Source organism: Columba livia, chromosome 4 (genome assembly GCF_036013475.1).
Source record: "Columba livia isolate bColLiv1 breed racing homer chromosome 4, bColLiv1.pat.W.v2, whole genome shotgun sequence".
Lineage (NCBI taxonomy): Eukaryota > Metazoa > Chordata > Aves > Columbiformes > Columbidae > Columba > Columba livia.
The window spans coordinates 42,861,888-42,880,563 of NC_088605.1; the positions used below are offsets into that span (position 1 = coordinate 42,861,888).

At 33.8% G+C, this 18,676-nt stretch overlaps 1 protein-coding gene across 5 annotated transcripts in view; it reads left to right on the forward strand.

Annotated features, from left to right (window-relative positions):
- Nucleotides 1-18,676, forward strand: part of FSTL5 (follistatin like 5) — a 307,998-nt gene that overhangs the window by 44,032 nt on the left and 245,290 nt on the right. For 3 of the 5 annotated variants that reach the window (XM_065061431.1, XM_065061429.1, XM_065061432.1), the window contains exon 3: nucleotides 742-775. In XM_065061431.1, coding sequence (XP_064917503.1) covers nucleotides 742-775 — 34 coding nt within the window. The remainder of the gene's footprint in view (nucleotides 1-741; nucleotides 776-18,676) is intronic. The other 2 variants (XM_065061430.1, XM_065061433.1) reach the window with 1 other exon arrangement.

Genomic DNA, 18,676 nt, shown 5'->3' on the forward strand with positions numbered 1-18,676 from the left:
TCTAAAGAAATAACTTGTCAGTCAGAAAACAAAATAAACCTAAAAATTCAATTAGGAGAGCATGCTATGGTAGCAGTTATTGCTTGAGTAGGAAATAATTCTCCAATATTTGCCAAGCAAACAACAGGATGTGTGTCTGGCAGTGAAATCAAAATGAATAAACAGAAGACCTTTGATTTCAGCATTTAAGAAATAGGTTGCTTAAAAACTAAGTTACTATGTAAACATGCCATTATTTTTTAAATTTCCTTTTTAACTTCACTTTGATTTTTTAAAGTTTTTTAATTTCATTAATATGAAAAAAGGTATTTGAGAGGATTCTGGCAAAGTTTCATTCAGGATGAAACTGATGACAGCTAAGCACTGCTTACGAGGTTCTGGAAACGTCTCTCCATATCACAGTATAATTTACGCTGGCAGTGGCCCCTATGGTTACCTAGTTGCACCAGTTGCTTAAAGCAGATTTAATATCCAAATTACACCAGGATGCACGGTCTTCTTCAGTTAGATTATGAGCATCTCCCAAGACAGAGGTAAAATGAGAGACTGGACAGCCTCTCTGGAGAATGTTGTTCCAGTGCCAAATCATTGTGGGGACAAAAAGAAAAAAAAAAGGAAAAAAGTGTATGACTTTATCTTGGGGAAGGATGAACTAGACTAAATTTCTTTTGGATCTGTATGTCTATAATTTTTGTTGTAACTAATTCTTGAAATAATACATTTTTCTACTTTTAATTGCAGCAGGAAAAGAATCAGGAAAGCTCCAGAAATAAAGGTAAGTGCCAATTATTTTCAAAATATGGAGATTCTTCTAATTATCACAAATCTAACACCTGTTGTTTTTAAGAAATATCCAGACAGATTGTTTGTTGAGTGTTGGGGTATTTGAAATAATAAAGAAACTATTCGGGAAAGAGGGATGAAATGTAGAAAAGAAATGTGTAAGCTACTATTTTTGGAACTCTGCTGGAGATGAACAAGGCTGACTGCTGTACGCTGGAGGAAGTGGGCTACATGGCTTCTCGTTTGTGACCTCAACTATGGATGCTTATTGTACTTCAGTGGAACACCAGGAGTGTCACTCTAGCTTCTCCCTTTTCCACTTAGTAAATCTGTAATTCGATGTGATTCCAATTTATGCACAAATTAATCATCACTTTAGTAGGCTGTCTTGCAAAACTACTGTCAGCTGTGATTTTTACATACAACCTTTTTATACTTTCACTGCACCTAATTCTGTGTCAGTGGCTAAGCACTACATGAAACAGGATATTCAGGTTAAAGAGGCAGCCTTGTGTCTTCAGAAACCCCAGTTGTGGCTTTCATGCTTCTTTCCAATATAAAGCCAGTTAGGAAACAGAACACTCAAATCTCTTGGTTAAAAACTTACTAAGCAAGCAAAGAAAGACTAAATTGCCAATAGAGGCAAAGATTGTCTTGATATTGTAGTTGCTTTCAGAGGTAGGGCTATGAGGTACTTTAAAAAAGAAAACAAAGGGAAGGAAGCAGAAGAAAGCATACCAGTTAAATGTTGCAAAGAGAGGAGGGAATTAAGTAACAAATTAGCGCATATCTTTTTTTTTTATTGCCTTAGGAAGCACTGCTTAATCATATCAGCTGAGTTACCTGTTTTTAATTCAGTTATTTATGTGTAACAGTACTCATTAATCTCCATTTCATTGCTTTCCCTCACACTAAGGCTGTACACAGGCATCTAAACACAAACTAAATCTGATGATGGTTTGGAGTTGTGTCAGAACAATTACATTATTCATGATGATTTGATAATTTACATCATATGAAGGACCTATGGTCCTTCATTTGAAGAGTGCACATGGTAAAAGCAACCTAAAAAAGCCCCTTCAGTTTCAAACAGTCTGTGATTTATAATTTTCTTTTTTGAGGTAATACAATATAAAGTTGAATCATCTCTAGATGCAGTGAGTATATCCATGATGTATTGTTCAAAAACCTTTCTTGATTTATGACTTAATAGAAATTATATAAAAGATTGTGAGAGCTCAGATTAGATTACAGAAATTAGGAATTTCTGAATACTTTATTTTACAGAAACTACGAACTTTAAGCCTCAATCTACAAAGAATGGTGCTGAAATTGGCCATTCTTTTGGATTTTTATTATTTATTTCATTTACATTATGCTGTTTGACACTACCTCTCCCACTTCCCCCTTGCTCAGTTGCCAGGTGTATGGTCATTATGGTATATATGCTAGGAGCAAGTGAAAGTAGGAAAAAAAATTATCTAGTTGGAAGTGGCCATCATATTCATTACCTCCTAGATTAGATAACTAACCACAGAAACAATTTTAAAGGCTTAAAAAGTATTGTCCACAACTATAGCCAAAGCAAAGCATTAAACTCTACTTGAAAGGACAAATCCATTACCTCCAAACAGGCAGTGATATTGGCACTCAGCTGCACAAAACTTGTTGTGACTATATCCGTAACATCTCTTGAGGAAATTTTTAATCTACTGAACTTCCTGCATGCTGTGCATGTCTCTGCCTAAACTGACAATTCAACTTGGAAGATGTCAGTGGTCTGGAAGACTATTAATGCACAGGGAAGGCTTCAGAAAAATGCTTCCACAGATGTGCTTAACTGCCTAAATTTTTGGGGGGTGTTTTGTGGTTGTTGGGGTTTTGTTTGGCCTTCTCTTTTAATATTCTTTAAATGTGTTCTTTTTCCATGTCTTTGCAAACTTTGCAGACTTTCACTTGTAACTTATGACATATGGAAAATATTTTCTGCTTAAAATACTGTTTGGTTTGGGTGAAACAAGGCTAAATTAATGTTCTGGCATAAACATTCCTGCGTTGTGAATGAGCATCTACCCTTCACATGCAGTATCTAAATATGGTGTGCTCTGCACCTGTTTTGAGATAGGTAAATTATCCCCAGGTTCTCAGGATAGGGTTCTAACAATATTCCTTCCACTCTCTGCATATAGAAGTTATATATACAGTAAAAAGGCGAAAACATTTTATGTCATTCCTTAAATGTTCTGAAACTTTCAAAAACAATGTTGTCTTAATTCGGAGGACAATTGCAGCCCATTTTCAGCATTCCTCTGAAATTAAATTCTGGAGTCTCTGACATGCCTCATAACTCCCACTCATATCAGTATTTCCAGTATTTCTTTAACATTGTGTTTTTATAAGACAAGAATATTGCAGTAGAATTAAAGTCAAATTACTTTTGACTTCAGAAGGATCAAGCATCAGTAGCAAGCACCATTCTGTATCTTTCATTATGTGATAAGTGCCTAATAATTTTTCATTTTATTTCATTTATTGCTAGAAAATAAATCTGACTCCTATTCATACATTAGTGACGATTTTATTGCTTTGTAGTGTTTGTTTTTTCTCCTGACATTTTTCTGACCCACTTGTTTTTCCCATCTGTTCTTTCTGCTGTCATCTGCTAAGTCAATCACACCAAAATAGAAGTCAATACCCAAACGTGCCCTGTTCTGGCACTAATCCTGTCTCTCTCTGCTCTGTGATATTCCTTTTCTTGTTTCGTTTAATGGATAACAGAACTTTGTGTACACTGTTTGAGGAAAAAAGCAGCACTGCTTTTATGTAAAATAATATGTTAACGTTTTACAGTATTAATGTACACTGCCAAACTTCCTCATGAGAATTTCTCCTGCATGAAAATGATCATCACCAGTGCAATATACAAATGCAATTAGTTCCACAGCACATCTTTAACATGAAAGAAATAAAAAGGCAAACAAACACCAGCTACAAGCTTGCTAAATTTTAGTTGCTGATTTGAAGTCACAATTAGACCTTGTTTACCTACAGGGGATAATAAAACAGATATTTTTGTGATGAATAGGTAATGTGTTTGGCAATATCAGACATTGCATTTTATTTAAGCAGTGTGCAGATTTTTTTTTCCCAGGTTTTGCTTAACTTTGGAGACTTTCAGGTGCTTTTAATAAAATACATTATAAATTGGAAACTGTTTCTGACAACATTATTCTGGAAAACTTTTATTTCTGAAAAACCAGAAGGTTGACTAGTGACACATACCAACTTTTTGCCAAACTTCAAATCATCTTGATTCCTTTGCTCAGAAAAAGCATGGGTACACTGGAAATAATTATTCACAAAATATTTCAGTTAACTGGTAATGTTTCGGTTGATAATTTCCCAGACTCAGTCATGGTTATTTTGAATTACAGTTCATTACTTTTCTAAGAACTAAAAAATATCTTAAGTATAGAAAAGCAGTGTGTAATATGTGTTTCTAAAAAACAACTGCAAACCCAAAGAAAATCTACCAAAACAAAAAAGCTAAAAACCAGTTTTGATTTTAGACTGAGTGTAAGGTTGTCATTTTGTTGATACTGAACAGTGAGATGACACTGTACACAATTTCTGTAACTTGGGCTATTTGTTTCAGCAACTTAAAGAACAGTTACTGAAATATATAAAAATTGCTGCAGCTAAAGTTTGGAAAGCATACCATTTTCATAGATTTTTGCAAAATGTGCATGTAAATAATTTTACTTTAGTGAAGTACACTTTGGAGACTGATGGTATAGTATACTGTTGAAATTTTTGCAAGCTACTATTAATCTGAGCTTTGAACATCATAAACACCTAAAACTAAACAGGAGAATATTGACTGACAGTATTTTAATTACAACCTGAGTTTTTAACTGTCTTCAGTCCTTCCCATTTTATGCTTTCCTTAATAATCTGAATGTGTAATCAATGTTGACTCACAGATCAGTTTCAAAAATATATCTGTCTGTTATTATTAACATATTGCCAGGCTCTTCTGATATCACTAACAAACATCTGTTCCTTAGATGATCTTTAGCCACAAAAAATAAAGAGCATACCATGTGGGCATCACTTGCATATCTTACTTGCTTTTATCTCCTTAAAACATTTGCATACCTGCACAACACTTGTGACCTTGTCTGGGATTCCAGATTTGTGTTGTAGTCTTTTTCTAAACAGTGATAAATGCAAGACAAGGAGTGAGAAAATCTTAAGATTGTTCAAAATTGAATGAATTTGAGGAACAAAACCAGCAAGGCCCTCATTAAAGCAATAACTCTTAAAAGTGACAATTCATCTTGAGATACTCTCAAATGCCAGTGGGCGAACAAATGGTTATGTCTAGCCTGCAATATGGTTGGCTGTTATTATTTTTGATAATGGCCAAAGCTACGTTTGTTCTGATGCAGAATACATGGCATCAGTGTCTTATGTCCTGTTAAACCAATTTACTATGGCAAATGCACTTTATTACTTTCTGTGATGTATCCAGGGACTCATTGGATCTGCTCAATCAAATTACTCTAAATTTGTATTTCAAGACACTTGTATTATGTCAGTACAGTTAGAATATGAACTGCAGTCCTCCTAGACTGAATTGATTAATGTTTTAGTCTGTTACACTGTAGTAGTCCTTCTGTGGTAGAGTAGTACATATCAGGAAAAAAAAAAAAAAAAAAAAAAAAAAAAGTAGTATTTTAGATAATATATATAGCAGCAGGCAGGTTAGTAAGTGTTTGTCCAAGAGTTTAGTTTTCATTGGAATGTAGCTACTAAATAATCTGACCTACAGTGTTCTCTGTTCTGCTGTTCTTTTCTTTGTCATTATGTTCCAGTTTACCTGAGTGAATATATTTCTAAGAGCTGGTATGAGGATTGTTTGAATCGAATGTGCCAAATCCAGTCCCCTTTACCCCATTCCATTCTCTTCCTAGTCAACTGGAAGTCAAACCTCTCTGTCACTTTTGCTATACAAAATGCAGCTCTGTCTTCCACCTGAACAATTCTCCATTCCTTTTCATTTTCATGCCCCTTACAAAAGACCCACAGACACAGTGCTATTAACTGAATGTTGTGGGGGTTTATTTAATTATTATTATCTTGGAATGGCTTTAGCATGATTAACACTTGTAAAAATGTAATTTTTTTTTCCTAGGTTCTGAATGAATTCATAGTTGGATTATGAAAAGCATTGAAAAGAAACAAAACTCTTTATTTGTGAAAATAATTTAAATATAATAATTAATATTACAATCTCATTTTTGAACAGACCTGAAGCTCACTGTGAGAAAGTGAAGTATGTGGGTCAGATATCAGTTTTAGGTAATATCTTTGATAACAGTGCAATTATCCAGACTTTGAAAGTATACATTAAGAGCAAGGTCTGTGTTGTTCTATACAGCTTTGTGAGAAGGCTTTCTTACTCATTTTAAACAAAGCGTTAATTGATGAAGCTGAATTTCAGTTTTTAGATCAGTTAACACAGCACAAGTAATTGTAGTTACCTAGTCAGACTTGCTACCAGCAAGAATATTTTTGACACACCTGTTGTGTTGAGGTAAATGTTCTTTCTGTTAGTCAAGAAAGTAAGTTAAAGTACTCAAGTAATAACAAGTGTATACAGCATGGCTCAAATATAACAGAATCACAGCATTTACCACATTTTAAAATACAGGCATACGTTCTGTACCAGTGAAAATTGTCTGCCTTTTTAGTATGGTGGTGCTGAGGGATGAACAGCATCACAAAGAATGTCTTGAGTCTTCTGTTAGAAATTATGTCCATATTTCAGCATAGGAGTTATTTCTAACTTCATGCTGGTTGGCTCCAAAGTTTCTAAATCTACTTTTGCTATGACAAGTAGGTATACTAACTAGAAAAGCAAAACAAAACCAGAATGAGTCTGAAAAATTAAACAAAAATTCACAGCTATCACTGTATTATATATGAAGAAAATTAATTGGAACAATAAGATATGTCTGTAGCTTTTCTTAAATGTACATGTCCATTATTTCTGCCATTAATCTAGAGCTGTGTGAGAGGGTCACACATATCCTGATGGCCACTAAAGGTACCTACTGATATGTATTACATATATAATCATATACATATCTATTATATATATAATGATAATGGAGAAAATGTGAAGGAAATAAGTATATTCCAGTTGTGTTTTAATACATTCATAATAGAATTAAATTCATGTGAGATGTATCTGACTTATTAGCAGCTTTAGGAATTATAGGTACAAACAATTTATTTCTTCTTTTGATTTTCTTTATGACAGAGAAATGGACGTTTGACTTTTTTTTTTTTTTTCTCACATGTAATTTTCATGCTATTTAGAAACTGGAGTGGTAAAAATTACCTGTGTCAAAATTCCAGGCAAGAACTCTTCTTTTGCAAAATAATATCTCTATACTAACATGAGATACAATGGTTATTTCTGTATGTAGTAGCATTGTAGAGGTAACAGAAGAGATTGATATCCCTATCTAGTTTGGTTTTTTTTTTTTTTTTAAATTTATCCATGTCCTTCTAAAATTTAGATTATGTTTTGTTAAATTGTTAAATCTATTTCAAAGTAGACATTTTGAACTTGACTAGAGAGGGTATGTTCAGCAGTATTTATGAAGTTTCTCTCCATAGTGCATAAACACTTCCTTTGAACAGATAGAGCAGAGAGGAGATTCAACACCAGCCAGGGAGGTTGAGGGAGCTTCCTGAGTACCTACTAGAATACATATTCATTCCTGTTAAGAGTTTACTAGCTTTGAAGAAGTCACTCAAAGGATGAATGTAGAAATTTTGCTTATCTAAATTTAAATGTATTAGCAGTCTGAATTTTAATTACATGCGACCCGCAAATTATTTTGAATAGCAATACAGATTGACTAGCATTCCGATTTTTTTACCCATGTAAATTTTCTTTAAAAGCTTCCACTTAAAAGTAGCTACTATTTAGCTCAACACCCTATGAAAATGTTTTGCAGAGTTTCTTGTGTTGTTTCTGGTGTAGACTGAGCAGAGTTAGTGAAAATAACTGTCTTTAAATTGGTCTATTCTTTTATTGTTAATAATAATGAATTTTGGAAGTTAAAAATTCGTGCTAAAAACTTTATAATTTCATATATTATGGTTCTTCTCTGTTCTTAAGACAAGACCGGCTTTCACCTTAAAGAAGAAATATTCTGAAATACGTGTTTTTTTCAGTAATACTAGCCTTGGTGTGCTTTCTTCTTAAAAAGGTACACAAACCACAGATGGCTTTATGAAGTAATTTCAATTAGCTCTTGAGCACTGAAGGCATGCACTAAATTCATAGAGAATGACATGCAATGAGAAAGTATACTTGGATTCTTACATTTACATAATGTAAACATTAGTTCAGTGGCTGTAGGCTGTGTCACATTTCTCATATGTAGTGAATATTCATTTGATTACCCTAGCAATAGGAGTCTAAGAAGGTAAAATGGGTTACTCCCTGTGAAGCTGAGAGCTCTCATGGCTTTGGTGCACTTAGGTATACTGGTTTTAAATGTTACCCACCTCCTCTGCATACCCAGCTCCTTTACGGAACTTCACCATTCTCATAATGAGGAGCAAAACAGGATTTTTATCAGCACCACAGATATCTTTGTTGAGTTTGGCACATGATAGCCAGTGGGGGCAGGATATTTCACAGTACTTGTGGTGTAGAAGGCAATTGTTATTACTAAAAACAATCAAATCAGAATGATAGAGCAACTTGTGTCTTGTGTTGCAGACTGTTGAAGGTAGTCTTCTTATCTTAATACTTTGAAGCTTTCCTTTTAGAATAGATTCTCAAAAAGAATAGTGTATGTTAGAAACTGTTATAATGCTGTTACACTAAAACTTAGATTTAATTTTTTAAAAAAGTACAGAATGTAATAGCTAAAGAATCAATGTTAAAATTTTGAGGAAAGCATTTTTTATTATTTGTTTTTATTCTTCTATAGTATAACCCTTGCTTTGTCAGAAGATCTCGGTATTATCTCAACATAAGCTTATCTAAAAATAGTCTGCTGTTATACATTTTTACTGAACAAAAAGGAGGCTATGATATTTATACAACTGAAGAAGATATATGTAAAAATCCACAGTGATCTTTACATGTTTTATAAGCATGCTTTTTAGATATGAACTTCAAAAACAATGTAGACAATAGTTCAATTAGACTGTTGATAAAGGAATATTTAAAGGAGAGGAATGGTTGTCTTGAAGGAAAAAGTGAAGTCCAGGAGGAGTGCATAACATTCAGAAGTAATAGATCACATATACTGGTATTTCAGAAATAAATTCTATTTAATTTGCATTGTTTTAAAATAGATATCTGTAAGTAGACATCTTTTAAATTCAGGTACCGTGCCACTGGTTTTTATTGTACATTTATAACACTAAAGTTTAATAGCTCTCAACATAACTTGCAGATAGGTTTTCCGTGCTGTTTATAGGCTATAAAACACTTCTTTTAAGAACAGTTATGCAGGAAAAAACAACACATTTGTGTTACACAGGAAAAATTTCCTTACTTTTACCATCTGAAACAAAAGTGCTTTTTGCATTCACTGTAAATTGTTTAGAATGCTATTGATTACATTTTGGGAACATATTTTCCCGTCTCTCTTCTCTCTTGCAAGCAACTTAAAGGACAATCACCACTTACATAACCTTGAAAGAGGAGTCTGGTGAACATGATTTCCACTCCCAATCATTGCGGCACTGTAGATCACTCAAATGGCAGGTGAAACAATTACAGTATTCATTTTTTGCCTTCCTTTTTCCATAGTAAGGGTTAATGCATTTTATTATCCATTAAGGTCATGTTCTGGTTTAGCCCAAGCACACTCTTTTGCCACTGCTTCAGACACTAGAACACGATTAACAGTGTCAGATCCTGTTAATGTTTACATCATAACTGGAAGCAGATATTAAAGTGAAGTGCAAATTAAAGACTGCTAAAATGCCTGCCACTAACAATTATGGTGGGGCAGTATTAAATTTCTCATTTGTTACCAAAGGTCAGATTAATAAAGCTGCATGGCACATTATCATAAAGGGTGGACCCAGCTGTCTCTTTTGATTATGCTTAAAAGCCTAGTGTTTCTAAGGAGACTTTGCAAGGAATGAATGCATCCATTTTAACTAGAAGTTTAAATGTGGGTAATTATTAGGCCGTTTTCTGAAGAGATCCAAATCAGAGGTTGCTGTCAATCAAATGTCTTTCTGCTTTTCAATTCACAAATATAAAAAGTAGGGTTCTTTTATAAATTCCTAAGTTTTAAATACTTAAATTCTAAATAGCTCCCCAAGTACCAGAAAACCTAATTCCTTAGGTGAGTCAGCTGTAAAATAACCTGTGTCAAATATTAAAAATTGACCTATCCATATCAGTATCTATTCCAACATGACTTAAAGAAACTTTGTGGGGTTTTTTTCCCCCTCTTCCTCTTTTTCTTGATTCAGAAACATTTCCAAAAATCTTATTGAAAGAAATAATGTGTATGAGGTGGGTAGTTTTCGGTGTGTGGTGTTTTTTGTTGTTTGTTTTGTTTTGTTTTGTTTTTCCAGAAGATGAAGAGCAACAGTTTACTCCTCTTTTATCTACATGACAAAAATATGAAAAAAGATATTCTCTATCATTATTCCTACTGTGAAGAATATGAATAAGTGAAATCCAATGGGTGTTACACAAATGAACATAATATAGCTGGTGTACTCCTCATTTGGTACTACAAAGAGGTCTAGTGTTTTAAATTTTTCGGAAAACAAACTCCAGGTTTGCTGCCAGGTAGAGAATAATTCTTTTCCCCAGAAAATTTATACTGGAACTGATCCCCATTTATGCACAACTTCTTCAGAATATAATTGCAGCACAAAGGGACACTAATGAGCTTTAAATGAGGCAAATTTTGTCTCCTGAAGGTGTACGTTTTGGACCCTGTATATATTGGCTAGATGTAGTTATTTCATCGATCAGAACTATAAGCAGTTTAATTCTTTAAGTTAAAGATTTTAATTAATTTAAGAGTGGATAGTCAATTTAAAAACTATCTTTACATTGCAGCTATTCGAGTTATTAGTACAAAAGGATACAATGCTTTGATTGTGCAGTTACGTACATCTGTAGTAAATGAAGGCGATTTTCTATTTTTTTTCTTTAAATCCATGTAAATTAACGGAACTTACAGCATCCTGTGAAGAAAAATGAAACTACAGATTCAGCAAGAAGTTACAATTAAAGTTACTAACATGTAGATTTGCATATATTGCTGAAGAAATTGAATGATTTTTCAGGTTTATATTGGAAATGAGGTTAAATATGATGGTACAAATTTCAGGGAACTGGAATAACGTTTTTGCTATAATCAGAGTTATAATTTTGAAACAACGAAGGAAAACCTAAAGAAAAAAAAAATCAGCTGTATTATGACCTGAGTAACCAAAATGTTGTAAACAAACGTGTTCATTACATATCAAGAAAGGTTTTCTTAGTAGAGAGAGAGAAAAAAAAAAAGTATTACATATGACAATACTTAAACCTCATCTAACATACTGTATCTATGTCTGAATATTCATGTTTTGTATTGAATTAAATTGAATTTAATCATGAGCAGGTGCAAAGAAGTGCTACTGCAGTGATCAGACAATATTTTATAATCGAAAACTCAAGAGCTCAGCTTGTTTTGCCTATCAGAATTAAAGACTTGAAGGCATTTTGGTAAAATGCTTGAAAAGTGTATTGAAAGTCCTGAGATGAAAAGTTAGCTAGATTATCATTATTTTAAGCAAGAGGCAGTTCTCCTTGCATGCAGCAAGATATTTATCCATGTGTAGATTACTCCTCTTGCATGAATTAATATGATAGCACCAGATTTAAAAATAGCATCTGTGATAGCATGTAAATAATAAAGTAAAATGGAATGAAACTTGTTTCATGAGGAATTTCCCTGGTTCTGTAGAAGTAAAGAGGAGATTTGGTGCTTTGCCAGTAGACAAATTTGCTTGAGTTCATGCAAAGTGAGACATTAATGTAAAAAAATAAACCTCAGGGAATTGCCTGAAAAATATGGTAGAAGTACAACAGTCTCTCCTTTAAACTGAAGCAAGACTTCCCTTCTCTGGAAGACTAATCTAGGGTAATCTGTTTACAGGGCAAGGCAATACGCTTCAGCTGGGATATAATAAAACTTCTGGTTTGTTTCCTTCCATTTCCTGTGTAAAGAAACTCTATTTGCATAAACATGGCACAGATCTTTTTCAGGCCTTATTTTTCAGTTTTCTTTCCCACCTATGCCCCATTTTGCGTAAGTTATGTCTCCATATTTCATACCAGCTCTTTGTATCTTTAATGATTTGACATGGCAGAAAGTAATCTGTGTTCTCAGGAAAGAACATGTGTAAGGCTTTAAAATGCAACCTCCATATCCAATGGTAGGATATGCCTTTGAACTTCCAAGGCTTTTTAGAGATTAAGTATTTGAAGTCACTTCCAGCTTTTTGCATGGTCATCCAGCATGGACATCCAGCTTTCAGTTTAAGAGTCCAAAGCGGAGTGGACTTTATGGGGTAGTCTGAGTGAAAAGAGTTCAGGTGAACTCACAGTTTGGATCATTTCATTATCTGTCTATTGTTTGTCATTTAACCTATGCTTCCATCATATTGAGGGCCTTGATGAATCATCAAGAAATAATTGTATTTCATTAATTAATATTAATTCAAAAATTTTCTGGTCTTTAAGATATTATCTGAAATCTTAATAGGATGAATTCCTACTGATTGTTAAAGATTTTTAATGTATATGATGTATGGATAATTGTCAGAAAAAGTTTGTCATCCAAAATTGACAAAAAGGTTTGCACATTTTGCTTTACTGTGATACTGAAAGGATAGCCATATGGTGTCATGGCAATGGTAGTAACAAACTGCCATTCTGTGTGGTCCTGAATAACTACAAATTGAGGCATTTAGCTGTTTAAGCAACTGTTATTGATCAAAAAGCTGTTTAACAGCACTACCAGCCTGGGAAGGAAATATAATATGACAGATTTTTGTCCATACATCTATCAGAATTTTCTTGCACAGGGATTAGTTAAAAGCTAAATCCATGGTTGATAAATTCCTGGTTAATCCTTAGCTGAATAATCTAAGAGATTTGACACAAATGATTACAAATCTAAACACCGTTCTGTAAGCATGTGTCTTTGTATCCAAAAGCAAATTGACATAGTAGGTTGCTTTTTCCTCTTCGTGCTTGCTGGACTTTGCAGTATGTAGAATCCATTTGCATGTATGGTACACTAGCTATAAATTTTTGTTTCTGTAGTATTGGCTTCCTGTCTAGACTTGGTCTAAGCATAGGCTTATATTGCTATGCTGGCAATGTCTCAATACAAAAATTCTCAATAATAAGGTTCAAATTACTCTCTATTTAAGTTATACAAAAAAAAGACAGGTACGATTATGAATGCTGGCCTACTAGCAGTAATCAGTCAAATCTTGATGTTTTAATTCTCTTAAAACACCACAGAAATCAGTGATGGCATTGCTTAAATAGAAATTTAGGAAAACATTTTATAATAGTTCAAAAATAAATAAATCTGAGAAGATTAAATCAAACATTTTTCTTAGCTTTACAAAATCCTACATAGAGCTGATTAAATGAAGGCTCTCAGGAGGAAGAATAAAGAATTTTAGAAAATAGAAAGGCATAGAAAAATCCCATTTGTATTATAAGTGCCACCAAGATTCTAATTAGCACACACTGACTCCTCCTCATAAAATATAAAAGCTGTGATTTTGTAGCCTTAAGAATAATTGCCCACTAAAAATGCACTACAAATAGGGGAAAAACCTCAATAAAATAATATTTCTGTGCTCAACGGATCCTTTATATAGCTTGCACTTTGGTCTAATTAGCAGTAACCTGACTTTCTTTCCTGGGAAACATTAAAAATTCTTGTTACTCCTTATAATTGTCATTGACATCTCAAAATACAAACAGTCTATAGAGTTACAAGCATGATTAATGAAATAAAATTGGCAGGAGTTGTACAGCATCATAAAATTGAAAGAGAATATATTTATATTGCTACAACATTGTCTTTCTAGGGTGGTTCGACATGGTCCTGTGTAAATATAGAAATACGTGTCTATGTTCAGACATACACATGAAATGTCAGGACTCAGCCTTAAGTAGAAAGGGTTTTAGTTTTGCTGGGTTTTTCTGCAAAATTAGTAGTGAATTAGTGTGTGAAGAATGAATCTAGTCTCTCACTTGTTCACAATGAAGAACTGCACAGTTACTAAGCTCTTCAATATTTCAGTCAAAATGCAGATTAGCTTCACACTATTTTTATTATAACTTCATAAATACAATTTAGTAGTATATATTGACAGTAATTGATCGACTTAGATTTTTTGTATTCTCTTATACTTCATTGAAACGTTTGTTGTCTTTACATCTGGAGATAACCCTGTAAAACAGAGGGGGATTTCACATGTTTTCACATGATCTACGCTTCTTTACATGTTTATCTAAAGAAATCATAACCCTGTGCAGGTACTTGCTGTTTTCTACTGAAGTTTAAAAACTGAGTTCCAGTGTAGGAAAAAATAAATCAGAAGCTTAAGTTAGGTGCTTAAGGCAGTCAGTGTAAGTATTTGCTGTATCTAGCACTAGTATAAGGGCAGACAAAAAACATGCTGAAACAAGTATTAAAGTGTTTTTCCATGGACAACTTGATAATGATGCTTAATGCAGAAATTTGTCTGCATGGCAAAGATTGCTTTAAATTATATATTGGCATGGATGCTGGTAATAATATAGATAATTTTGCACATAGCTGGTCATTATTTAGACTGTTCATAAATTTGAAATAGGCCTGGCTGGATAAAGCCCTGAGCAACCTGGTGTGACCTCCTATCTGACCCTGCCTTGAGCAGGGACTAGAGACCTCATAAAGTCCCTTTCAGCCTGAATTACTTATGACCCAATTCTTTGTTCTGTGCATTTCTAGCTTTGCTTAGAAACAGGATTAGCTTAACAGAGACCACTCTAAGTATCAATGATGCAAAGAAAAATCTTAGAAAGTTACTCAATAAGAAATTTTCACAGGCTCATAAGTTTTAATGGATGGAAAAATGCTTCAACAACTTTTAAGTAAACAGCAAATATGTTTGACCATACCGAGTGCAATTTTAAAAAGTGACTGTTACACATATTGAATGGCTGTGTTCTTAGAACACATTTCAGATCTCTGCAGTAGGGGTTTAAATATTTGCTTTTAAAAATAATTCCGTGTAAAAGAAAAAATACTGTTGAAATGTGACATTTAATTCTGCTGAAGTAAGTGGTCAGGTTGCCTTTATGTAACAATAAAAGCAATGTCATGATGTGTCACAACGATGAGCTCTATCAACTAACAGGCTTCTTAGGTTTTATGTGATGTCTTTATACAAACTCTGTGTATAGGCTCTCTTTCCAGAAGACCAGTACTCAGCTTGTTTCCTGTCTTTTCTGATCTTTCTCTGCTTTGCCTTTGAATGAAGGTAATGTTAAATAAATTGAAAACCCCAAACGAATGAGCAAAAAAACTTCGTCATCTCCATATCTGGTCCAGATGATTTTCCCTTGATGTGCCTGCATAAAAGCATTGTCAAGTAAAATAAGTACATTAGTAGACAATGAAGTTAAGGATTTGTCATTGTACCCATATGGTAACTTAGAGTAGACAGGAGTAGAATTTTCTAGAGGCACAGCAATGGAACCATTTGTTTCTCAAAATCTTCAATCACAGATATTTCAACAATGTAGGCATTGTTGTTTGTTTAAAATATATTTCTGTTTGTATTTTCTCCTCATTATTGAAGTAAATGAATGTGGAATATTCCAAAATGTGTACAGAATCACTAGTGAGGACAAGAACAGTATGTTTGTTTGGGTTTTTTTTTGGTGCAAATTGCATCACACAGATTTTAAATTTCTGATGGCAGGTGATGATATTACTGTAACGAATGGGGAAAAAAAAGTGTTAGTCTTTGATTAGAAAAAAAAAGTTTTTTGGAAAAGGTTTCAAGCTGTTAGTTCAAGTTTGCTTTGCAGTATCTATTTCCTGCTTGTGGTCAGTAAAGAGTGTTCAGAAAGAGAATATTTACCCTGAACAGATGTGAGAACTTAAAATAAAGCATTTAATGTAAACCTTTAATAGGCCTTAAATGCATATTTTAAACACCCATTTGAAGATATCATGTAATCTACTGCAATTGTAATAAAAATAGCAGGAAATTCTGTGCCTTTCCCCATTCATTTCTTTCTTTCCACTCCAATTTGAAGTTTTGGATTAGGGAAGATTTGGAATTGTAATGTAGCTGAAGATTAACACATATCAGCTGAAGTATCCAGTAGCATAGATGTTTCTTAGTTTAAGTTAGTTTTTTGAGGGGCTTTTGGGAGGTAAAGCATGTCACTAAAACGTAACTGTCTTTGTGACTGTATACACTCAGCCTGGATCAATGCTCTTTTAAACTTGAACATTTTTCACATACCTGTATATTCTAACATTCTTGGGCATACTGATTGCTTGAATATGAAGGTGTGAGACCTGTTATGATCCTCTTTCCTTGCTTATTAAGAAAAAAGAGTCTTTTTATGTGTCCACTTATCTTTATAAGCAGTCAGTTGCAAATGACATTTGTTTCGTTCCTCTCCAGGGATATATTATGAGACACGAAACCTGTTTACCTTCATTCAAGGGTTTTCTGTACTGACTGAGCCTACCCTTTTCCACATGTCTACTTTCTTCTTCCAGTTGTGGCAAATGCTTAGAGGTTAGGGGAATCATAAATGCAAGCAAGCTACATGCTAGCCATACCAAGCATGAAGGTCAGTACCGTTTCCCACCCTGGGATTACAGTGTCCCATCAGACACCTTAGCAATCTGATCTAGTTGCTATCAGAAAAGTCAATATTTGCATTTTGTTGAATATGCATGCCCACCAGTGTTTGGAAAAAGGGCTATTTCGTATCTGTGCTTGTATGATTATCTTGTTTGCATTCACAAGATACTATCTGCAAATCCTCTAATGATTCAAAGGCAATGCCGTATGGAGTTATTTCATTATTAGGATTAATTCTTTGCTATTCCAAATTAAACAGGCTTAGAATTTTATGTACTTTAATTTCAGCTAGGTCACTGGAAGGACTACTTGAAGAAAAACATCGAAAAATGCTTTCATTCATAGAATGTTAAATGCATACAGAGAAGCTATTTTAGTGGATGGTTATGTTTGTGTATCACTTTTCAAAGAACTCTTGAATCACACTGGTTACAGATAAATATTAGTTTACCTGTAGACAGTAGTGCAAAAGAGATTACTGATTTTTAAATGGACTAAAATTATTTAATCAGTGGAATTTTAATGAAAACTAATTTGAATATGAGGAATTTTTAACTGGTGTGCAATCAGGTTTTGCATATTGTAGAGTCAAAAGGTGTTCTGTATAGGCAGAATCTTATATGTGTATATTGAGCCTGTTTTACTTCAGTGGGATTCTGCAGGCGTGCTGGATTTTGACTGCAGACAAATACTTAAATCAGACCACATCACTCTGAAACCTTTGATAATGTAGAAGCAAATCCTTTTCAAAGATCCATGCAAGTATCATAGCAATACATTTACCAAATCGCTCCCTTATGCTTTGGAAAATATCGGATGGAGATCAGTCACTTAAAAATTTGTAGCTCTTTTTACACTGATTCAATTAATAAAAAATTCTCTTGCTTTCCAAATACCAGTTATAGAGACTATCATAAGACATTATGAAGTCACTTGCCGATGATGTGACTTCGCATAAAAAAGTTCTACAATCTTTAATTTGAAGTAGAAAAGGTGGGCAGTGATTAGCACAAAGATAGAGGCCAAGAAAATCCTGCCCTTCTCTCAGTAAATGATGAGAACAATGCGTTTTAAAATTTTCCTTTGAAATGAATACCTGTCTGTTAAGTATCATTTTGACCAGCCAGTTTGATCATGCCTCTTGTCATCCAAGATGACATCTGTAGAAGATGGAGCTGGACATCAGAGGAACCAGGGAATCTTTTAAGATACAAGGAAGGAGACCTGGGTTCTTATGGCACCATGCTCAAAATAAGAGAGACAAGTTTGGTAAACCTTGTAGTCATAATATTTGTGACTTAATTTTTCCTTGGTGTTTGACTCACAACTTGTGAGCTTATGTAAGTTTTACATTGACAGTGTGAATCATGTCATGCATAGAAAGAAAGCTCATGGACTCATATATTTTTCCTCTGTCCTGAACATTTTGTAAGTTTAGATGATGATACTACTTTGAGAAATAATAGATTTTCCACTAAATAAACAAACACAGGGGAAAGCTTTTTGAGAAGTCAGTGAAAAGAAGATCCCAGGGGCTAAATATGTTGTTGTTTTCTAAATAAAAAGATAAACATTAGCGGGTTATCAGCCATGAGATACAACAGCAGAAGCTGCAAAGATAACATTAAATTTTAAACTGTCTATAGGATATATATCCTCTAATTTGAAGGAGTGCTCATGTCACGTTAATATCTGGTTTTGTCAGAATTATGGAGTATATATGTAATGCAGCCAGCTACTGAAAATGACCTTTATTGGCAGTATCTGTATGTTCTCAGTTATTAGTTGTTTCTTTTTTTTTTTTTTTTTCCCAAGAGCTCTGTGAAATATAGGGTAGACCTTTCAGAAGAGGGAACTGAAATCCATATTACATCAAGTGAATTTGTTAGAGCCACAGGAAGCCTGTGGTGAAATGAGAGGCAGAGCCCTGCCT